The 25,412-nt window shown below is 36.4% G+C and overlaps 1 protein-coding gene across 18 annotated transcripts in view; it reads right to left on the bottom strand.

Annotated features, from left to right (window-relative positions):
* Ssdp (Sequence-specific single-stranded DNA-binding protein) overlaps nt 1–25,412 on the bottom strand; it is an 876,306-nt gene that overhangs the window by 136,893 nt on the left and 714,001 nt on the right. For 9 of the 18 annotated variants that reach the window (XM_053785328.1, XM_053785340.1, XM_053785333.1 and 6 more), the window contains one exon: nt 20,067–20,269. The exons of the other annotated variants lie outside the window; for them this stretch is intronic. In XM_053785328.1, coding sequence (XP_053641303.1) covers nt 20,111–20,269 — 159 coding nt within the window. In that variant the 3' untranslated portion in view covers nt 20,067–20,110. The remainder of the gene's footprint in view (nt 1–20,066; nt 20,270–25,412) is intronic. 18 annotated transcript variants of the gene reach the window in all.

Raw genomic sequence — 25,412 nt, 5'->3', positions numbered from 1 at the left:
ATACACTTACAAAAGTACTTACAATAATACACTTACATAATTAGTCAAGTTGGGAGCAGTTCGAAACTCAAGGTACCACTGTATATATGTATATTTTCTTGGGTATGTATAACTGCTATTCTGTGGTCTACCAAAATATATAATTTACAAGCACAAATGGTGCTTTTTTTTTATTGCACAAATAATTGTGGTGAATATACACTGACAAGTACTGGTGCCATTACCAAAGAATATAAAAAGATTTTGGAGAAATACTTTAGTAGAATCTCCACTCCTGTACTGTATTCGACATAAACAATCATTGCAAGGTACTGCAGATTTTTAAGTAAAAAGCTGATCATGAATTAAATGAAATACAACTACAAAAGTATAATGATAGTCAATCTCACAACAAGAAAGAGTAGTAGAAGACCAGAGTTGGCAAGCGTCTTGAGAAATCTGGATAGGAGTGGAGGCAAATGTTTTTTGGGACTTGACGAGCTATTGGAGTAAGCAAGGTAACATTTTGTGAAGAGATTTAGGGAGACTGGTTAGCCAGATTTGAGTCCTGTAGATGCCAAGTACAATGCCTGCACTCTAAAGGAGGGGTGGGGACATTTGCTGTTTAGAGGGACATCATCTGAAACTGTTATATCTGCACCTTCGCCAAGATAATGATAGTGTGAATAATGGTGAAAGTGTTTCTTTTTTGAGTCACCCTGGCTCGATGGGAGACAGCCAGTAAAAAAAAAAAAAAAAAAAAAAAAAAAAAAAAAAAAGTACAAAGGAACCCTGAGTTTTGGCCATAATTCGTTCCAGAAGGCTGTTCGAGTGCCGTTACCAAACAAATTTGTTCCCATAAGGAATAATGTAAATTAGATTAGTCCATTTCAGATACCCAAAAATACACTTAAAATAATACACTTACATAATTGTTCGAGTTGGGAGGTGGCCAAAACTCGGGGTACCACTGTACACTCACACATACGCTGCTGACCATTGATTAAGATGGTAGTTACGTTCTTAACCCTATCAGGGTCCATCCCGTACATCTATGGTTTTGAAGCCAGGGTCCAAACCAAAGATCTACGCCATGAGCTCAGCTCACTCAGATAAACTGTGAGCAGTAAATTTGGGCTTAGATATGAGAGAATACATCTATGTGGTAAGTGTGCACCACATTAAACAAATCCTGCAGCACACAGTGCATAACGAGAAAAAAAACTGAGACCATAATTTTGGATAAAAACAGCGGCTTTGCGGTGTTTTTTTCATATGTTTTTTATACTTTATTCACAATTTCTTGGTATCATTTGATAGAATGGAAGATACGTTATAGAAATAGAGATGATTTTGATTGGTTTTAGTGCTGAAAATGGTTTGAAACTGAGCTCAAAATATCGGAAATGCTCAATTTTTGCCGATGTTCAAGAGTAAACAAATGATGTCACACATCTAATACGCGTCAGCTGGTGGGTCGAATATATGCTCACAAATGTGATGTTATTTATACATTAATTACAATATTGCATAATAGTAAATCTTCCATTTTCTGGTGTAAACAAAAATTCTTTGTGAATAAAAAATCAAAATGGAATTCATTTGTAAAGCCTGAAAATGTAACTAATTAACTGATGAAATGTTAGTTTAGTGCCAGGAATGCCTGCATTGTTTATTCAGGACCCCATTTTGAAATTGGAATATTTTGAACCTTGTGTTAAATTGGCCAAATTAACAATTTCTGATCACTTTATTGGGTAGTTTAAACAGTTGACTGAGCAATTTATTGTGCTCAATCGATAAAATAAAAGTAATACTAACAAAATAGCTAAGAATTTGGTAGACTGGAATACTGTAATTGGCCTAAAATGGGAGTCAAAGTCAGCAAAATCGTCAATTCGTAAATACTGTTGATGCATCAAACTTTGGGGGAGCCTAATTTCGTAAATTTTCCATCAAATTTTGTAGTACTTTTTGTTTTATTATCTTCAGAAAAAGATTATCTACCATTTCATAAGAAAAAATAACAAACTTTTATTCTGAAAATTCTTGGACCCTGGCTGTCACTCTTAGATTTGTCCTCTGGACCCTGAAAGGGTTAAAAGTGGTGTGAAATAATTTTTTTAAACTAAAAAGACATATGGAAAAAAATGTAATTATGGTAAATAACATTTTTTTTAGATATAAAAATTAAAAAAAAAAAAGTTCATGTAAATTGTAATAGGTTGTAGTGATGTATTATGTTTAATACATTACTTAATTAAGGCTACAAATGTTACATAAATAATATTTTTTACCTTAAATTATGGTTGTTGGTGTATGTTAGTGATTCTGAAAGGAGTGGAGAGGGTTGCTGTGACCCTACTGGGCAGAGATGGAAGGTTGTGGATCATTAGCTGAGGTGGATGACTGAAGCTTTGGCATTGATGTCAATGTTTGTGCTGAAGTAGTGAGAAATTTTTTAATGAATTTCTGGTCTCTTTTACCCTAAAGAACTTCACATAGCTGACAGTAAGGCATCATCATCAGTTCTAGACCCAGTTTCAGAGCAGTGCTTCTACATTTGTCAGGGTCCTCCACAGTTAATAGGTCTGATAGTTCAGAAGCAACATGGCACTGTTCACATAACTCTTGCAGCATTAATCATTTTTCTTCAGGTTCCCTCATCTTCATCTGTTATCTGCCTCCCTTGTATCTGGGCACAGAGCTCAGCCAACATTTCCTCTGGACTTTTGTTTTCATCATCATCTTTTAAGAGCTCAATGATATCTTCCTGCACATCTTCAAAGCCCTCATATGCCAATCTCCTTGCCAACTGAACAATTTCCTGCACTTGACTTTCAAATTGAGGGAAAACCTGTGAAAGTATTCACCACACTTGGTCATAACTTTCCCAGCCTGCGTTTAATGTTGATTGGGGTACATCGTTCCATGTACTTACGACAGAGCTGGTGGAATCTGCAATGTTAAATTTATGCCAAAATTTTGGTACTAACATGCTAGCTCAGAGTCAGCATCCACTGCTGCAACAAGTTTCCTCATCACTTTTTTTTTGTGTGTAGGTAAACATGAATGACCTAATAATCCAGTGGCTGTATTAACCCTCACATAGATCTGCATTATGAGCTCAGCTTGCTCAGTAAGCTGTGAGTGGTAAATTTTGGACTAGATATGAGAGAATGGGTTTGTGCAGTGAGTGTGCACAGTACATATAAAGAATATTCTGCCCATGCAGTGCATGATGGGAAAAGCAAAACTCTGACCTTGACACCAAAGGCTCTTAACCTTGGAAATTAATAGCAACTGGAGTGGTGTGGGGGATGACAGTGGAGAAAAGTATATGTAGTATAAAGAGAGTGCTGAACCAAGTGATAGTGATGTGGAATATTCCAGCAAATGAATGCTGGTATAACATCATATGCATACTAGGTCTGGTTCTTGGCAATGTGCAAGACATAGTGACAGTCATTGTGATGTTGATAATTCATTCAGTGGTATCAGAAAAACACATGCAGCACCAACACCAGTTGTGACATCAGCCATGCCAACACCAAAAGCAGTGGCAACACATGCTGTGAGAACACAAGCTGTGGCAACGGTGCAAGCTGTGACATCATCAGCCATGACAATGCCATCAGCTGTGACAACACAACCAGCCATGACAGAAACAGCAGCCCTGCCAACACCAACAAGTACCATACACTCATGGACAGACAGGGTATGAAACTAACAGAAAGTACCTCTGTGCCAAATATTTCATAATTTGATAATAATAATAAGAGTGGAATTCTGCTAAATCATCCCATAACAGATGACTCTACTGAACTGGACTACCTTCATGTTTACTTCAATAAGATACTGATATTACTGTTGCTCAAACAAATAACTATTACAAGTACAACTCATTATGTTTCAATGAAATCACGGCTTCAAAAGCAATAAGACACTATTGCTGTAGAACTTTATCTCTTCTTTGTAACACTAATGGAATACAAATAAACTTTAGCAACACAGCAACACTAGTTTTCAGTGAAATCAAGCCCATTGATTGCATTCTGTTGTTACTGCATGTTGCATTTCTCTGTTAAAACCAATCTCTGGAGAGATGATATGCTCTACAAAATACGGGAAGTGATTATTTACCTGAAACATAAATTCAATGAGTACTCTTATCTATTCAAAAATGTTCTCACAGATGAGTCTCTGATACCATTCAAAGGAAAACTTTCTTTCAAATCAAATTTCTTATGATGTGTGGCTGCAAAATTGGTATGTGTACATAGAAAGCAAGCATTAGAAAATACACATGGCATGTTAGGGTTCTGGTGCAGTTGTCAAAAATCTGATGGAGTCATATCTAGGTAAGGGGCATGCCTACTTCACAGATAATTGGTACACAAGCCTTTCTCTTTGCAATTTCCTCAAGGTGAACAATACAAATGTATGGGACAGTGAGAGAAATAGAAAAAATATGCCATCATTCATGAAATCATTGGATACTAATGATGTGCAGGTACAGGAGGGCCTTGTTTTACAGCGCTTTGCTGTATGGCATTTTGCTAATGCGGCAGTTTTCAATTAGTATGCCCATTCTTCATTTATTCGGACTTCCTACAATAAATATATTCACCACTCACTATAAGCTAAGGACAAAAATATTTTAAGGTAAGTAAGGTGCCTAGCTCTATTGCTCACTTAATATGTGATAATGTAAACATGTTATCAGACTTTATTACACAGGGATTCTCGCTTTACATCAGTAGTTCAAAACCTAACTTGTCGTATAAGCGGGGCCCTCCTGTATGGAATGATAGTATTTCAACAACACAATGGAAGAGATGCAACAAATCAAATGAAGCAAACTGAAATGCCTAACTGCCTAACCTTTTGTTAAACTGCTTGCAGACATATAAAACAGCAATATGTACTTGGAAGACAAATCAGACATGCAAACTGGGTTTGTGAAATGCATCAAGAGTTGCAAGTGGTATATATTACACAGTGTGCTACAGAAAAATATTGTTTAAAATAATGCTACATATATAATGTCATTTTCCATACTGAAAGCAGATGCGTTTTATTCCTGCCACAGGTAGAGTGGCCAGGACAGGAGCAGATGAGGTGTGTTTAGGTAGTAGGTTATGCACAGCAGAGGAAGCAAGATGTAGCAGTGTGAGTATATGGTGTTGGGTATGTTTTTTTAGTGTATACTACAGTGGACCCTCGACCAGCGATGGCATCGATTAACGATAAATCTGACTAGCGATACATTTTATCGCAAAAATTTTGCCTCGATTAGCGCTAAAAAACTCGACCAACACTATTCATTCCGTCTGAGACGCGTCCACTTCTGGCCAGTGTTTACAAGCCAGCCAGCCACCGCGGTCGCTTCCAAGCATACAATCGGAACATTTCATATCATCACAGCCTTTTTAGTGATTGCACCTGCAAAATAAGTCACCATGGGCCCCAAGAAAGCTTCTAGTGCCAACCCTACAGCAAAAAGGGTGAGAATTACTATGGAGATGAAGAAAGAGATCATTGCTAAGTATGAAAGTGGAGTGCATGTCTCCGAGCTGGCCAGGCTGTACACAAAACCCCAATCAACCATCGCTACTATTGTGGCCAAGAAAACGGCAATCAAGGAAGCTGTTCTTGCCAAAGGTGCAACTATGTTTTCGAAACTGAGATCGCAAGTGATAGAAGATGTTGAGAGACTGTTATTGGTATGGATAAACGAAAAACAGATAGCAGGAGATAGCATCTCTCAAGCGATCATATGTGAAAAGGCTAGGAAGTTGCATGACAATTTAATTAGAAAAATGCCAGCAACTAGTGGTGATGTGAGTGAATTTAAGGCCAGCAAAGGTTGATTTGAGAGATTTAAGAATCGTAGTGGCATACATAGTGTGATAAGGCATGGTGAGGCTGCCAGTTTGGACCAAAAAGCAGCTGAAAAATATGTGCAGGAATTCAAGGAGTACATAGACAGTGAAGGACTGAAACCTGAACAAGTGTTTAATGGTGACACTGACAATGTTGTGAAACACTTTAGGAATGTCATAAAGGAACGGGAGGTACAGGCCTCTATGGGCAGATATGTTGTGCAACAGAGTCCAGTGACTCTCAAGCTGGTCCTAGTGGCATTAAAAGAAGAAGGGAAGTAACCCCGAAAAAGGACTTGCCACCTCAAGTCCTAATGGAAGGGGATTCCCCTTCTAAACACTAAGACCATCAACACACTCCCCTCTTCCCATCCCATCAATCATCACCAGATCTTCAATAAAGGTAAGTGTCATGTAACTGTGCATGTCTTCTTCAGTTTGTGTGTATTAAAATTAATATTTCATGTGTTAAAATTTTTTTTTTTCAATACTTTTGGGTGTCTTGCATGGATTAATTTGATTTCCATTATTTCTTATGGGGAAAATTAACTTGACTAATGATTATTTTGACTAACGATGAGCTCTCAGGAACGGATTAATAGCGTTAGTTGAGGGTCCACTGTATTTTGTTTGTTTTGGTGCTCTCATTTATTTGTAAAGCCCTAGTGTGTGCAAGGGCCTGTGTTTTGGAGAGCATTTAATATTTTAACTGTAGGCTAAGTAGCCAACAGGAAGGGGAGGGTGTCATAAAGCCTCCCTGTTTATAAAAGTATATAAAATTTTGTGTAACTAGTAGCAGTGTGCTATAGACCAAATGTGAACTGGAGTGTGGTGGTTTTTTGGAGTAGTCTGTAATTTGTATATAAGTTAGTAATATTAATATAGACATATTTTTATATAGGAGAGTTTTTGTCCTTCCTTCCTAATAATAATTAATATTGTTTAATATATGAGAACATGCTGGCCCAAAAGTTGCTGCATTTTTCAGTGTAATTTTATAACCTTTAGACAGCAGTGTGAGCAGCTTTTAGGAGCCAGGACCAGTTTAACCCTTTCAGGGTCCGTCCCATAGATCTACGGCTTTACGTTCAGGGTCCAAACCGTAGATCTACGTCATGAGCTCAGCTCACTCTCATAAACTGTGAGTGGTAAATTTGGGCCTAGATATGAGAGAATACATCTATGTGGTATGTGTGCATCACATAAAACAAATCCTGCAGCACACTGTGTATAATGAGAGAAAAAAAACTGAGACCATGATTTTCGATTAAAACAGCGAATTTGCAGTGTTTTTTCGTATGTTTTTTATAACTGTATTTGTGATTTCTTGGTCTCATTTGATAGAATGGAAGACATATTACAGAAATAGAGATAATTTTGATTGGTGTTAGCACTGGAAATGGCTTGAAATTGAGCTCAAAGTGGCGGAAATGTTAAATTTTTGCCGATGTTCAAGAGTAAACAAACGACCTCACACATCTAATACACGCCAGCTGGTGGGTCTAATATACATTCACAAATGTGGTGATGATATTTATACAATTATTACAATATTGCATAACAGTAAATCTTCTATTTTTTGGTGTGAATAAAAATTCATTATGTGAATAAAAAATCAAAATGGAATTTATTTGTAAAGCCTCAAAACATAACTAATGAACAGAGGAAATGCTAGTTTAGTGCCAGGAATACCTACATTGTTTATTCTGGACCCTATTTTGAAATTGGAATATTTTGAACTTTGTGTTAAATTGGCCAAATTACCAATTTCCGGTCACTTTATTTTGTAGTTGAAACAGTTGACTTGGCGATTTCTTGTGCTCAATCGATAGAATAGAAGTAATACTAGTGAAATAGCTGAGAATTTGGTCGACTGGAATATTGTAATTGGCCTAAAATGGGAGTCAAAGTCGGCAAAATCGCCGATTCGTAAATATCGCTGACACATCAAAATTCACGAGAGCATAATTTCGTCAATTTTCCATCAAATTTCGTACTTTTTGTTTTATTACATTCACAAAAAGATTCTCTACCATTTCATAAGAAAAAATAAAAATTTTTTTTTTTTTAAATTCTTGGACACTGGGGCACCACTTCAGATTTTGGCCTTGGACCCTGAAAGGGTTAAGTTACAACAGCAAAGTAGTAACAGTATATGAAATTATTTTTCCATCTGTTGGATGTTGTACTGCTAAATGCAAACAACTTGTTGTAGGTGAAAACAGGACAGAAACACAAATTGCTCAATTTCTATTTATCTGTCATAAGACAAATAACAAAAGAAGACCAGGTGAAGGCTAAGCCAATATGTCACTGCCATGGGAATGAAAGTGATCCATTTTGACTGAATCCCAATACATGCTTCCCTATACAGGTGTTGCAAATTATGCCCATGCAGGACATTTTATATTTAAGAAATATTCCAGTTATGAGGTTTCATTTAATATTATATAGCAGACTTCTTCACTAGTAGCTAAAGTGAAGATTTTCGACTTTATATTATTATCTGACACCACATGTATAATGATACTAAGATATTGCTCTTTATTTTTATTATAAATATTAGTATTAATACACATATGTATGTATAGAAATAGGAAAAATAAAAAACTAGTTAAAAATGAAAGAGGATGGAATTACTAGTTAAGACCGGCTGCTAGTTATGCTGCAAGCTGGATTTAAAGCTTCTGTCACGTGACCAACCTGACGTGAGAGTTACTGGTCGCTGACACAAGCAGTAGGTTCAGGGTCTCAACCACAAGTGCATAGCCCTCTTTAGCACTCTGTTACATAGTTGCTTTTCTATAGAATTCAAAGTCTCTTGCACGAGATGATTGACTATCAGTCTGAGAGATTGCTAGTTTAAGTAATCCCTGTAAGAAATCATTGTTTCTCGAAAGTAATTAACCTTTTGACTGTCACAAGCCCCTTTCTGAAACTGTCATTCTATGTCGCAAATTTTTTTTTGGAAAAAAAAAAAAAAAAAAAAAAAAAAAAAAAAAAAAAAAAAAAAAAAACTTATGAAATGATAGAGAATCTTTTCCCGATGGTAATGACACCAAAAGTACGAAATTTGGTTGAAAACTCATGGAATTACGCTCCCACAAAGTTAGTAGTCTCGGCGACATATACGCATTGGCAATTTCGCCGACTTTGAGCCCTGTTTTTGGCCAATTCCGTTGTTCCAGTTGACTAAACTCATAGCTATTTCTTTAGAACTCCATTTTTCCTATTTACTGATTTGAACTACCCAATAAAGTGATCGGAAATTGGCAATTTGGCCAATTTCATGCAAATTAAAAAAGATGCCAATTTCAAAATAGGGTCCAGAACACATTCTTGGCACTAAAATAACATATCCTCTGTTCATTAGTAACGTCTCTAGGCCCCTCTTATATTACTATTGGTTTCTATTTTGATTTTTTATTCATACAAAAAATACAAAATTTACTGTTATGCAGACTACTGCATTATTGTAAAAATGGTATAAATAATATCAATGCACTAGTGAAAGAATATCAGACTCCCCAGTTGACATGCATTGGACACGTGGTGTGATTTGCTTACTCTTGAAAATTGATAAAAATCGAACAGTTCCGCTACTTTGAGCTCAATTTCAAGGTTGTCTTCATCGTAAAACTAATCAAAATCATCTCTATTTCTGCAATATGTTTTCCATTTTATCACGTGAGACCATGAAAACGAGAATACAATGATAAATACTATACGAAAATACACCTCAAAGTCGGCATTTTAATCCAAAAAAAACGGTCAGTTTTTTTTCTCATTATGCACTGCATGCTGCAGGATTTTTTTTTATGTGGTGCACAAAGACCACACAGACCTATTTTCTCACATGTGGGCCTACCAGCTTTCTCCTGCTTCATTTGAAGCCGCTAGAAATATTGAGTATATATACGTCTGAAACACTGGCTCGTAAGGTGTATATACGTATATGATCAAAACAGTCAAATGGTTAAATGGTTTTCCTTTCCGTACAAGATTGTCATTATTGGTGGATTGTTTGGGGTTTGGTCATTTAATTATTTACAAGAACCTAAGCATACAATATGTTCTTTAATATTCATCGTATGTGAAGTATCACAAGGTGTCACATAACCTCCCTAAGAATTTGGGATTTTAATATTTAACCTAATTACTAAGTACGAAAAGAGACTTAGTATTCAAATTAAATAAAGAACAGAAGGAAGTGTCAAAAGTCGCTGTTAATTGAACCTTGGTACACCCTAGGTGCTTTCTTCTAGACTAATTGTCTAATGTAGCTAATATCTAACCCAGCTGCTAAGTACAAGAAGACTTAATTTCCAAACTAGATAAAAACCTGGGAAAAAACGACTTAGTCCTTATTTCCCCTGGAGTTAAATATAAAAGGTGTACAACGACTAAGGCAGTATTTTCCTGTTGTTACAACATAAAACCAGTATTTGTAACAACAGGCAAGCCTCACTTTACAGCACTTTGCTTTATGGAATTTCGCTAATGCAGCAATTTTCAATTATACCCATTCTTCACTTATTTAAAACTTTCTATAATAAATATATTCATCACTTACTATAAGCTAAGGATGAAAACATTTTATGGTAAGTAATGAGTATACTAGAAATTATTTTTTTAGGCCTAGCTCTATTGCTCACTTAATATATGTTATCAGGCTTGTACGTACATGCATTTGAAAGTGAAAAAGACTATGTTTCACTTTATAGCAGCAGCCCATAAACCTAACCTGCTGTATAAGTGGGGCAATCCTGTATATAGTGTTACAAGACAAAAACAGTCATTAGACAGAAGATAAACCATGTTTTGCACAGATGTATAGTGAATATGATAAGTTTTGTCATGTTTTTCAACCTATTTACAATACTATTACTGCTTCAAACCAAGAAATTTTCATTGCAAAATGTGGTACTTAGTGTTAAACAATGCATACACACAAATGAGAAAAACTAAAATCGCATTTTATTTAGTTAAAAAAAAATGGAAACCGAAAAAATAATTGGCACTTTACTGCTGTTTCCAATTGCACATCAATTTTGGCCAACCGTACATTTTATCAGATTCCACTTGTTTTAGTCTTATAATAGATTCATACACATGCACTGTTTCATTCTGTAAGAAAAAAAAAAAAAAGAAATTTTCCTGCCATGCAGGAATTTTTTTTTGATATGCTACAGTTAAAATTAAATTATTAACATGAATTAAATTGTTTATAGTTACAAAGCCACACTGCTAGTCAAACTTACGGCAGTGAGGTAGACTCTGAGCCCCTAGGGCCATCCCACCTCTTTAACCTAACAATAACATGGCATTGACCACAGCCTCAATGCTGTTTCATTACTTTAATCATCTTTTCAAATTTTTTGGATGGTTGCCACTTGTAAGATGGATGGTGTTACTCTTGAGTATATTTATAGAGGAGGACCCCACTTATGCAGCAGGTTAGGTTCCAAGCAACTGCTGTATAGCGAAAAATGCTGTAAAGCGAAACATGGCCTTTTTGCACGTTCAATGCACATATGAATCTGATAACATGATTACACTATCATATATTAAGTGAGCAATATAGCTAGGCCTAAAAAATGCATGTGCAGTACACACATTATTGACCTTAGAATATTTTCACCTTTAGTTTATAGTGCATGGTGAATATATTTTATGTAGGAAATCTGAATAAATGACGAATGGCTATAACTCAAAACCACTGAATTTGCGAAATGCCGTAAAGCAAAGCACTGTAAATTAGGGCCCACCTGTATAGTATAAAAATTCATACAGTATGTACAGTGGACCCCCGGTTAACAATATTTTTTCATTCCAGAAATACTGACCGAATTTGTTCCCATAAGGAATATTGTGAAGTAGATTAGTCCATTTCAGACCCCCAAACATACACGTACAAACGCACTTACATAAATACACTTACATAATTGGTCGCATTGGGAGGTGATCGTTAAGCGGGGGTCCACTGTATATCAAATGATGCAAAGCTCTTATGCAAACAAAGATAAAAATGACAATCTGCAGGAAATTGGAACACTTTGCAAACGGGTCATAACCAGTACAGAAAGTGTTAATGTGTTGTCTTTTGCTTATTATCCCTACAAAGGGTTAAGATGGAGAAAAGACTAAATTTGTGGATTGATGCACTGCATGACAGTCATTTTGGGCACTAACATACTCTACATAAGTTAAAATTTGTATAATGATTTGGCAAAACAGGGAGGTGAAAGCATTATTGCCAGAACCTTTACTGCTGGTAAGGGCAAGAGAGTGGTGAAAGCAGTAGTAAAGTTTTACTGCTTGTAAGGGTTGGCCTGAGAAATTTAAGGACAGAAACAGTCCAAATATATGCAGTTGAGGAGAGTTTGCTTCTGCAGATCACCAGCAAGCCAGGATCATACTGCTATATTCATATCCATCATAAGAAATAAACAATCCAGAAAAAGTGTTTAATGCTAACATGATTGCCATGTTCCAGAATAGGATACCTAAACAAACGTTCTCTTAAAAGCATCCAAAATTTACTCCAGGCAGACAATGGCAAAAGCCGACAAGTGGGGATAAAGATGCTGGTAGTAGATGATCCTTTTAACCCTTAACGATCCAAACGTATATATATGTTCTCTCGCGTAGCACCCCAAACGTATATATACGTGTCCTTTGTCATTCATTCAGTACTGATAAGCCTGAGTCACCTAGACATGAGAGAATGGGTGTGCGCACTCACTGTGCGCCATATGAAAAAAATTGGGGACATCTAGGTACCATATGCTCTTTTTTTCCTATTTAAAAAAAACTATTTTTTTTTCTCAAAAAATTCGGGGCGCTACGCGAGAGAACGTATATATACGTTTGGACTGTTTAACGGTTAATGCGAAGTTTGTCCAAGGCTGGGCTTTATCAAGTACATACAAATAAGCAAATACACCACCATACAAGGTAAACGAGTAAGTACTGTGTGGTCAAGCTCGGAGAAGAACATGTCACGCATAAGTTCATTGCGAGAGGTCACAATTCAAGGAAGGCCAAGTTCAAAACAGGGTCCAGAATTAACAATGCAAACATTCCTAGCACTAAAATAACATTTTCTCTGTTCATTAGTCATGTCTCCAGCGACCCTCTTATATTATGCTTGCTTTCCATATTGAATTTTTATTCGCAAAAAATAGAAGGTTTACTGTTATGCAGACTACTGCATTATTGAAAAAATGGTATAAATAATATCAGCACATTTGTGAAAGCATATCAGACCCACCAGTTGACATGTATTGGATGTGTGACGTGATATATTTACTCTTGAACATCAGCAAAAATCGAACATTTCCGCTATTTTGAGCTCAATTTCGAGGTACTTTTAGCCCATAAACCATTCAAAATCATCTCTATTTCTATAATATATCTTTTATTCTATCAAATGAGATGAAGAAAATGAGAATACAACCATAAATACCATATGAAAATACAGTGCAAAGTTGCTGTTTTAAACCAAAAACACAGTTGGAGTTTTTTCTTCCCATTATGTACTGCATGCTGCAGGATTTTTTTATATTGTGCACACTGACCACTCAGACCTATTCTCTCATATGTAGGCCTACCAGCTTTTTCCCGCATGATTGGAACCCACTAGAATTTTGGTGTACTATTACAGAACTGACACTGGCTTGCAAGCCAAAATTTTACGGGACCGACAGTAAAAGGGTTAAATAACTGCATTACTTTTGCACTTACATCATCTGCAGGCAGTTCATTCCCTAAAGTTATAATTCTGTTTTGTTAAAACTTACCCACTTTTGCATTGCATCTCTGGCCTTAAACTTTCCTTCTATTGTTTCATATTACTGATTCACTTTGCACTTCAAATCATTTAGCATTTTAAAGGTGTGAAAGATCATTAATATTATGATGCTCACTAGGAAACACTAGACTTATGTACCTGCCTTGCATAGGCCAGTAGGCCTGCTTATGTCCTAATGTATTCGGCTGGCTGGCTGGCTTTGGCTGTCTCTGTCTGTCTATATCTCTGTCACTCACATGTACTCATAAGCACAGTTATTATAAATAATGTAAATTACTTAAGATAACCCAAAAATTCCAGGCCAAGTGCTATACAGCATTTGTAGATATAAGACATAAAAAAACACGAACACACACAGAAGACAGAAAGGCAAATAAGCTGAACCAGACAGAAGATAAGCAGAGCTAGGCAGAGACAGATGTACAGATAGACAGACAGATAGACAGGCAGACAGATAGACAGGCAGACAGATAGACTGACAGACAGACATACAGAGACATGTTTGTGTGCAAGAGTAAAAACATAAAGGCAAGGTTCCCTCCAGCCTGTCACTTATCTGACTCTTGTCATAACACCATTCTTCAAGGAGTTACATACTCCAGTGTGTCTAAAACATTGCTGGGACCTATAAATACTCTGTATATATTTCTAGACAATAGTTAATGACCAAGGCAGGTGAAAATGTTCACCTCTCAGTGTGACTGTTACTATTTGAGTACTATTTTAGTACATAATATTAGTGTCAGAACAAAGATTGGCTATGAAATCACAAGAACTATTATAAATTATATAAATTAAAATATAAATTGTGTAAATTTAAATTATATAAATTAAAATAAAAACGAGAAAAAAAGGTAAATCGGCAACACTTCTGAAAGCGGCAGGACTGGATGTTGCCATCAGGTGAGCATCTAGAGAGACAACTGGTCCTAAAAAATTTTTTTTGGTCTTACACCACACACAAAATTGCCCTCTTTAATTTAAAAACAAAAAACGATTTTTTTATTTTTCAAAATATTCGGAGCGCTACACAGGTGAACATAGATCTATGTTTGGGCAGTTTAAGGGTTAAACCTCAAACAGCCAAATGACATAGAGGACATTGAAATCTCCAAAGAAAAAGGCAAAGAAGCTAATACTGGATACTAACACCTAAAAGACAACAAGACCTGACAAGATGACAACATGGGCTGCTAAAGAATATACAAAAAAAGTAGGTTAACTTTCTAAAATTATTGGAATTTCACAATAAGAAGGGAAAGCTGTCAGACAAATAGAAAATTCTGAAAAGGTGAGAGGAAGGATCCTATGAACTACAGCCCTGTCTTTGAACTACAGCTCTGTCTCACAGACAAGTGTTGCAAAATTCCCAGGAAAAGTCATTAGAAAAAAGTGGTTAAAATAATCAGAGCAAAACCATTTCAATATTCAATTCAGGCAAACCAGTTAGCTAAACCTGAGTGCTAGGGGTGGGAAACACTGTCTGCAATCTGAAGAATAGGGAGGGATGTCCTGAGTTAGAGCCATTTGAACTGTGGTGTCTGTAAACTTAAGGAATAACAGCTGAAAAATAAGTGATAGTGAATGTATGTTCTGCTATGGTTTACCCTGCTTTGGTGTAAAATGGCTAATACAGTGGACCCCCAGTTTACGATATTATTTCATTCCAGAAGTATGTTCAAATGCCAGTACTGAACGAATTTGTTCCCATAAGGAATATTGTGAATTAGATTAGTCCATTTCAGACCCCTAAACATACACATACAAATGCACTTACATAATTGGTCGCATTTGGAGGTGATCGTAAAGCGGGGGTCCACTGTACATGAGAAAATTTGCTAAGCTACTATGATAAGTGTTACAGCAATTATTCAAGTATGAAATGGATAGATGAATTGCCTTTATTTTGAATTTAAGAAATGGATAAAAGGCAAACTATTACAGTGACTGAGCAATGTCCTGTTTGAAATGGAAATGATATGAAACAAAAATATTCTGAGGTGTAGTATCATCACTATCTAGGGACACTACTATACGGATGTATGATGTAGGGATGTGTTTACAATGAGTCACAAAAGTGAACAGTACTTGGATAAAGATAAGGAATATTGCATTGCATTTATGGATCGAAGTGAGGCAAATGACAGGGTGAATAGGGAAGCACTTCAGATATTACAAACAAGTGATAAGTTATTTAAAGCAGTAAAGAGCTTTTATGTGGACAGTGAGGCTGACGTTAAGGTTAGGGTATGTTGGAGAGAGGGATTATTATTTTCCAGTAAAGTAGGCCTTAGACAGGGATGTGTGATGTCACTGGTTGTTTAACATATTTATAAATGGGTTGTAAAAGAAGTGAAAGCTAGGGCATTGGGACTGAAAGATGGAGAATCTCTTACAGAGTGGGAGCTGTCAGTTCCTTTTTGCCAGTGACACAGTTCTTTTGCAAGATTCTGAAGAGAAGCTGCAAAAGTTGGTAAACGAATTTGGGAGGGCATGTAAAAGGCAATTAACCCTTTCAGGGTCCAAGGCCCAAACCTGGAGTCACGCACCAGTGTCCAAGAATTTAAAAAAAAAAATTTTTTTATTTTTTTCTTATGAAATCGTAGAGAATATTTTTGTGAAGGTAATAAAACAAAAAGTACGAAATTTGGTGGAAAATTGACGAAATTATGTTCTCGCGAATTTTGATGTGTCAGCGATATTTACGAATCGGCGATTTTGCCGACTTTGACTCCCATTTTAGGCCAATTACATTATTCCAATCAACCAAATTCTTAGCTATTTCACTAGTATTACTTCTATTCTATCGATTGAGCACAAGAAATCGCCAAGTCAACTGTTTCAACTACAAAATAAAGTGATCGGAAATTGTTAATTTGGCCAATTTAACACAAAGTTCAAAATATTCCAATTTCAAAATAGGGTCCAGAATACACAATGTAGGCATTCCTGGCACTAAACTAACATTTCCTCTGTTCATTAGTTATGTTTTGAGGCTTTACTAATAAATTCCATTTTGATTTTTTATTCACATAATGAATTTTTATTCACACCAAAAAATAGAAGATTTACTGTTATGCAATACTGTAATAATTGTATAAATATCATCACCATATTTGTGAATGTATATTAGACCCACCAGCTGACGTGTATTAGATGTGTGAGGTCGTTTGTTTACTCTTGAATATCGGCAAAAATTTAACATTTCCGCTACTTTGAGCTCAGTTTCAAGCCATTTCCAGTGTTAAAACCAATCAAAATCATCTCTATTTCTGTAATATGTCTTCCATTCTATCAAATGAGACCAAGAAATCGCAAATACAACTATAAAAAACATACGAAAAAACACTGCAAAGTTGCTGTTTTAATCGAAAAATCATGATTTCAGTTTTTTTCTCTCATTATACACAGTGTGCTGCAGGATCTGTTTTATGTGGTGCACACATACCACATAGATGTATTCTCTCATATCTAGGCCCAAATGTACCACTCACAGTTTATCAGAGTGAGCTGAGCTCATGGCGTAGATCTACACTCACCGTAAAGCCGTAGATCTACGGGACGGACCCTGAAAGGGTTAAAAGTGAATATAGGAAAGAGCAAGGTGATGGGAGTATCAAAAGATATAGGCTATGAGAGACTGGATATCATATTCAAGGGAGTATGAAGGAGATGACTGTGTTCAGATATTTGGGAGTGAACTTGTCAGCATATGATTCTAAGGAAGATGAAGTGAACCATAGAACTGTTGAAGGCAAAAAGGTTTATGATGCATTGAGGCATCTATGGAGACAAAGAACTTTAACCAGGAAGGCAAAAAGGGGGATGTAACAGACTATTGTGGGACCAACATTGTTGCATATGTGTGAAGCAAGGGTTTTTAACTGTTGCAACAAGGAGGCTAGAGACAGTGGAGACATTATGTCTGAGGTCAGTGAAATATGAACATTATACAGAAAACTCAGATTTTAGATATTAAGAAATGTATAGTTATCAAAATATTATTTGGAGGACTGAGGAGGGGTTGTTGAGGCAGTTTGGATATTAATATAGGTGAAGGGAAGAAGGGGTAGGGGTTGTTCTACAAAAGGTTGGAGGAAGGGGGTTAAGATTTTGATTGCTATGGGCTTGGAAATCCAACAGGCTTGTATGAGCATCATAAATAGGAGTGAGTGGAGGCAATGGATTTTTTATGATATGACATGTTGTTGGAGTGTGAGCAAGGTAACATTTATGAAGGGATTCAGGGAAACTGATTAGCCAGATTGAATGCTAGAGGTAGAAAGTACAGTGCCTGTACTCTAAAGGAAGGGTGAGGATGTTGCAGTTTGGAGGGTTCTGGCAAAACAGTGATTGAGTGAGTGACAGTGAAAGTGTTTTTTTCTTTGTAGTTTCACCCTACTTCTGTGGGAGACTGCCAGAGTGTTAAAAAAAATATTGTATAAGAGAAATTGAAGAAAGTAAAAAAAGCCACACAAAGAAAATGTACATATACTGTGACAAAATGTTAAACGCTTCACATAGAGAGAAACTTTAATCAATAATGAGACAAGATTGTCACCAGAATATCATATTAATGAAATACTGTACTGTATTAAACTCTAAGCAAACAAGGACACACATAGGAACAAATTCACTTACGGCTACCTGTACTCACTCGGCTTAGTGGCCTCTTGTAATGGCTATTATCAACTTCTAAATAAACCACATATAAAACTTTAAAATGATTCATAAATTGTTACCACAGAAAAACTTTACATACACCAAATTATGGTAAGTACAGTATATGAAAAATCAATGCATTTAACTAAAATAAAAAACCTAATAAAAAATTAAAAATAATTACAAACTCACCAAAATAAAAAAAATAAGATTTCTTGACTTGTTTTGGTAAAATAAAAAAAAAAAGTGCCCACACCATGTTTATACCAAATGACAATAAACACACACACACACACACAAAAAAAAAAAAAAATAAAAACCACTTATACAATAACAAAAAATTTCTGCATAAATAGTTAAATTTACTGTAGTGCATATTGTACTCCATTTACTTAGTTACAGTCATTCATAAATGCTACTGATGCCTCTCTGATACAGTACTTCCATCAAATCTACACTTCAGAGGAAAAGCATGCTGGAAATTTTATCTTCCCTGCATACAAGTGCAGACGGACCAGATGTCTATACGTATTAATAAAAGTAAAAATATTAATAATAATTATAACAATAATTATAATAATTTTACTTTCCAAAAATACATAACTGTTACACAGCTGAATAAACAGTACTTTGAAAAGCCCATGGTAATGCAGAGCATTTCTGTGGGACAATGAGGTCTAATATAAAAACTGCTTACCAGACAATTTCTTTGGAATGTATCCCAGTCTCTAAATGGGAAATCACTATATTAGGTAAGTTTACTTGGCAAGATGACCACTGTTGAGTAAGCCAAGTCAGGAAATTCTGATTAAAACTCATGTCACATACTTTGTATGTAGGAGGTTAGTAGTAAGCAACCATCTAGGGATGTGCTACTGTTTTGTTTTATAAGTGATAAAATAAGTCTTTTGGAAGGTTTTGCAACCTGGTAAGATTACTGATTATTTCTTCATCTCAAAACATTAAGATGCCAAACTAATTCTAACATCTCTTACGTACATTCGACATAACACCAATCACCTTGACTTCCCCAAGCCTGTTAATCGACCCCCATGGAGAAAGCGGTTTTCTTAGCCATGAAAATGACTAGATAGCCAGTAACATGTGGTAAATTACTTTTTTATGCAATTAATATTCAAAAAGATGTAATTTTCTTCTTTTGCCTAGCCTGCCTTAATGGCAGCAGCCAATAAATTTAAAAAATATACAAACAGTACCAAAATTTTTTAAACAGCACCATTTCTACCTCATTTCTCATGTCAAAACCCCAACAGATAGTTCAGCATTATAATTGCACATATACATGGTTGTAACTGCATGTTACAAGTATGTACTATATCCTGGGCAGAAAAGCTAATGGAGTTTGAAAAAATAAAGGTAGTTGAAGGCAACATTATTTGCGTGTCTTTTTGCTCTACTGTGGAGACCATATCAATGAGGTCAAAAATATGGAATTTTGCAAGCCTAGTGTATGGGAGGGATGCATAAATATGGTACCAGAACCAGGATGACAAAAAAGTGACTAAACAAGTATGAAGAATGAATGATGTGCCCCTGTAAAGAATACGAAGGAAGTCAACGATGGCAGTGGTATTATGGCATGTCTGTCCATACAGTATTCTGGTGAGAGTTACACTGGATGGGGCAATACTGCACAGTAATTTCCCAAAACCCCTTGAGAACACCCATCAATTTTAAGAGGCTGGAGTAGTGTAGGGAACACCTACACTGGAGTGATGAGCAGCTATGAGGGATAATGTTGAGTGATGAATCATGCTGCACATTGCTGACGTCCAATGGTAGAACCTGGATGTGGTGAGCTTCTGAGGAATGCTTCAAAGCTGACTTCATCATGATTATGAAGGGTAGAGGAGGCAGCATGATGGTGTGGGGTTGTTTTACGTGGTATGGGCTTGATCCGTTGGTCATACTGCAAGGGAACATGAATGCATGGTCCTACAGTCGTATTTTAGACATTGCAGTCCTACCAGCATTGACAAGAGTCCTATGTTGTGGCCCCTTACCTGTACCAGCATGACATAGCACCTTACCATACTGCCGAGTACTAACAGCAGTATTTTGCCAATCATATTGTCAAAGCCCTGCCATGGTATATCGAATGTCCCAATTTTCACCCTACTGAGTATCATTATGACAGCTGCAGCCCAGCATCAGGAGCCAACAAAGCTGAACAATATACATTGCTAAACTAGTGCATGCTTTGAAGTCTCCAGTGCTAACTGGTACATGCTTTGAAGGAGTGGTACTGTATATTACATCTTCCCAAATGCATCCACTACAAACGTATATACAAAGAGTGCTGTATTAATTAAATATAAAAGGGTAGATTGATAAATGTATATTCAGTATACAAATTCCATTAGTTAACATGTTTTCTTTGTGTCACTGCCTTGGAAGATAATGACTAGTCTAAACAAATTAAAATGATATTATTAAGTGTCAAATCTGAATTTTGTTTGTGAAGACAAAAGAAAAAACAGAATTGTATTATATTAGTAAAGAGATCATGTAGATTGTAAGAGCAAGTTGATAATTACTCAGAAACCCAATGCATCAAAGACAAATTTACAGTATCAATTATTAAAAATGTCAAATTATAAAAATATATTATTTTTTCTTTTAATAATACTCTATACTGTGTAGCATAACTTAGTCTTGTTACTATTTACCTCAGGATTTATTTACTTATGAATAAACATATTAATCCTTTTAACCAGTCCTTTAAAAGCTTTAGTTATGATAATATATAAGGAATATGAATGCATGTGGTGCCATTTAATATAATTAAAGAAAAGTGGTCTATTCGATAAAATATATTTTTCTCTGCCTTGTGGGGCCAAATTACCCCAGAATACGCTTACTTTACTGCTCACACACACAATGCAGATTTACCTAATGTTGTTATTCAGAGATGAAAATGGGATGACTTTTCAGTTTATCCAGGAAAATGGTTCAAAACAGAAAAAAGAATATTTGCGTTACTTTTCTCATTTTGCAACCTTACAGATTCTGCCAATAACAGACTTGTCAATTTCTCACATCAGGTTGCTCACACATCCTGCTCTTCACAGCAGAAACCTTGTGCTACTTATGTGGATCAGCATAATGGCATGTTCTTTCTCTTTATAGGATGTCAGCTACATTGCAAGATCCTCCAACAGTGCTTCTGATGTTCCAAGATCCTCTAGTAGTGCTCTTGATGTTGCAAGATCCTCCAGCAGTACTCTTGCACTGTGATTTGTCCTGGGGTCTGTTGGATACTAGTGAGAAACATCTGTGAAGGTTGCACTGACTATGCAACAGTAGCTAGCCATAAAAATTTTGTCTGGAGCATGGCATTCTATCACCCAATGATGTCATGTCCATTGTTACTGGTGGCTCACAATAATGCTGTCCATCTAATGGCTAATGACCAGAACACGTTACCATCTGAGAGATGATGCCTAACTTTAGAGCATGTTGAATATACTGCTTTGCCATTGCCTCCTGCTGAGGTGATGGTTAATGCTGCATGCAGCTTTAGTAGATATGAATAAACTGGCTGTGGCCAAGCATACCATGAAGTGGATGGAAGAACTGGCAAAAGTCAAGGGTCAACTGAGTATAAACTCTGACCCAAGTGACTGTAGTCTTCAATGTAATTCAGAAGTTTGTCCTGTTGTCATGTTTCACAGCATCCTCAACAACCCCAGTAGAGCTCACCTTCCAATCTTTCCTCATATTTAGAGGAAACCTAATATTCTTTGACCTAGATGATTATGTTTTCTGATAGTTTATGAAGAATACTTCTTAATGCTTCGTTTCCTGCTCTAATGTAGATATTTTTTTAACTGTTTTATAATGCTAGGACATGGAAGATTAACAGTGTTTATAACTTTGCTATTTGTATTTTGATACTCTATTGTTACTAACATCAATCTCAAAGCTTCTGGCTGTGCAGATCTCCTCATTCCCTTCAGTCCTGCTCACTATCAATATACAGTACACAGATGCTAAGTCTTTGGTGTACCATGCTGAATTATGTAATTTTAAGGGCAAATAATTTGTCCTTTTATAAAAAGGAAAAACCAGCCTTCTTGTGGATATAAGGTTTTTTTTCATTGGAGATCTTTCTCTATGTGCCAGACAAAAAGGCTGTATATATTACAGTGTTTAGAAAATGAGTGCAGGGGTGGACCAACCTTGGCCACTCCCCTTTACACTCTTCACTGGTCGACAGTCATACAAACTATATAATAATAACAGCATAATGTACAAGATAATGACAAATGTACACCTTTCACTGTTGTAATTAAATAAAAAAAAATTTATCTTCTAAAATGGAAGAGAACCTCTTTCCAAAGATGACAACACCAAAAATGCAAAATTTGATGGAAAACTCGAGGAATTATACAGGTGCAAAGTTGGCAATCTGGCCACAATTTACACATCAGCAATTTCACCCACATTAAGACCTGTTTTAGGCAAATTACCTTGCTCAAACTGACCCCAATTCCTGGCTATTTTGCTTGTATGCCTTCCATTCTATCAACTATGTACAAGAAACTTCCCATTAAACTATCAGAATTACCCTCTAAAGCGGGCAGAACTCAGTAACTATACCAATTTTTTACACAAAATTCACCAAGTTCCAATTTAAAAACAGAGTAAAAATTAAACATTCTCTCTGTTCCTCAGACATGTCCCTAGGCATCTCCCACATAACATTTGCCCTTCAATTTGAATCCATCATCACACATAAAAGTTTTACCCTCTTTCTCAGATTAATGAAATAGTATAACAAAGAATGATTGGTCATGGTTTATGCCATCCTAATAATTTAAGCAGACCTTGAAAACATTCCATAAAAGAGACTGCGGGGAAATAGTGGGGTCCTAACTCTCCCTCAGGAAAATTGCTGAAAATCTAATATTTCTGCCACTTTGAGGCCTATTTCAGGCCCCTTCTGGTCTGAAACCAGCCAAAATCATCTCCATTTCACTAGAATGTCTTCCATTATATCAATTAATACCAAGAAACAGCCAAGAAAATTATGAAAACTACCCTAAAAAATGCCTTAGTTGCCATTTTAAATCAAACACAAGGTCAGAGATTAGCTGTTTTTATCAAGTGAGGCAGGATTTTTATTATAGTGTGCACACCTACCAGACAGACCCATTCTCTCATATCTAAGCCAAAATTTATCAATCACAGCGTAGTTGATGGTGCTGTGAGAGACAGTGACAGGGATAAGGAGCAATGCTCCAGTCTTTAACATTCTCTCCTGATGGATTTTCACATTAACCCAAAAAGTCTGGATCCATTCACAAAGCCCTGGCAAACCGGAAATTCTAGTCAGATTTTATTGGTTGGTTAATTCGGTTTAAAACATACTGACTATGAGAAAGGCCATTAAACCTGCATATAACCTGATCACTACCACCCAAGAACACAATAAAATCTTCGTGTAACAGGATCTTATACACCGGAATTCAAATAAAACAGACAAAAAAAATTTCTCTAGACAAAGGCTTGGTGAGACTGCTATAATGGGGACCATTCAGTAGCATCATCTACACAGAAGATTCAGTTCATTGCATGGGGTATTTGTCTGTAGTATACCTGGTTGAATCATATATATTTTTTTTTTCTTGGCTAGTTTTTACCAACTTCATTCACACTGTGCATATGTTCATTTTATGTATGTATGGAAAGCTTAACATTTCTTTGGTAGAGATTGGTCAATAGCCACAGATTTAACTGTTAAAAACCATGAGAGATGAGAGCACCCTCAAACCACTGTGTCCTGCAACTCGCTGAGCTGACTGAATGTAATGGGGCTAAGTGGTCATGCATACTCAGGATCATCTTCTGGTGCCCTCTATTACCATCAGACTACATATCCCCATGTCTTTGTCTCTCTCTCTCTTACTCTCTATTTATTAAACAATATCACTCTAGCTTTGGGAGTGTGTGTAAAGGTAGAAAGTTGAAAGTGAACATAGAAAAGAGTAAGGTGATGAGGGTATCAAATGATTTAGATAAAGAAAAACTGGATATTAAATTGGAGAAGAGGAGCATGGAAGAAGTGAATGATTTCAGATATTTGGGAGTTGACGTGTCAGCGGATGGATTTATGAAGGATGAGGTTAATCATAGAATTGAGGAAGGAAAAAAGGCGAGTGGTGCATTGAGATATGTGGAGACAAAAAAAACGTTATCTATGGAGGCAAAGAAGGGAATGTATGAAAGTATAGTAGTACCAACACTCTTATATGGGTGTGAAGCTTGGGTTGTAAATGCTGCAGCAAGGAGGCGGTTGGAGGCAGTTGAGATGTCCTGTCTAAGGGCAATGTATGGTGTAAATATTATGCAAAAAATTCGGAGTGTAGAAATTAGAAGGTGTGGAGTTAATAAAAGTATTAGTCAGAGGGCAGAAGAGGGGTTGTTGAGGTGGTTTGGTCATTTAGAGAGAATGGATCAAAGTAGAATGACATGGAGAGCATATAAATCTGTAGGGGAAGGAAGGCGGGGTAGGGGTCGTCCTCGAAAAGGTTGGAGGGAGGGGGTAAAGGAGGTTTGTGGGTGATGAAAGCACCTGCCCTGACGATATCCCGCCAGGGATATCGTCAGGGCAGGTGCTTTCGTCAACAGAGGGTATGGGTTGTTATGTGGATGCGTGGTACGAGAAGAATGGTAAAAGTGTGGGGGTTAATTGTGAGGCGTTAGACACAATGGGCGAATGGGTAAACTGTAATCTAGTGCATAAGGATCGATTGAGAGCTTGGACTTCCAGCAGGCGTGCGTGAACGTGTTAGATAGGAGTGAATGGAGACCAATGTATTTGGGACCTGACAAGCTGTTGGAGTGTAAGCAGGGTAATATTTAGTGAAGGGATTCAGGGAAACCGGTTATTTTTATATAGCCGGACTTGAGTCCTGGAAATGGGAAGTACAATGCCTGCACTTTAAAGGAGGGGATTGGAATATTGGCAGCTTGGAGGGATATGTTGTGTATCTTTATACATATATGCTTCTACACTGTTATATTCTGAGCACCTCTGCAAAAACAGT

This window comes from Cherax quadricarinatus, chromosome 35 (assembly GCF_038502225.1).
Source record: "Cherax quadricarinatus isolate ZL_2023a chromosome 35, ASM3850222v1, whole genome shotgun sequence".
In the NCBI taxonomy this organism is placed as follows: Eukaryota; Metazoa; Arthropoda; class Malacostraca; order Decapoda; family Parastacidae; genus Cherax; species Cherax quadricarinatus.
Note: the sequence above shows the minus strand (reverse complement) of the source record. Positions and strands in the feature narration are given on the sequence as shown.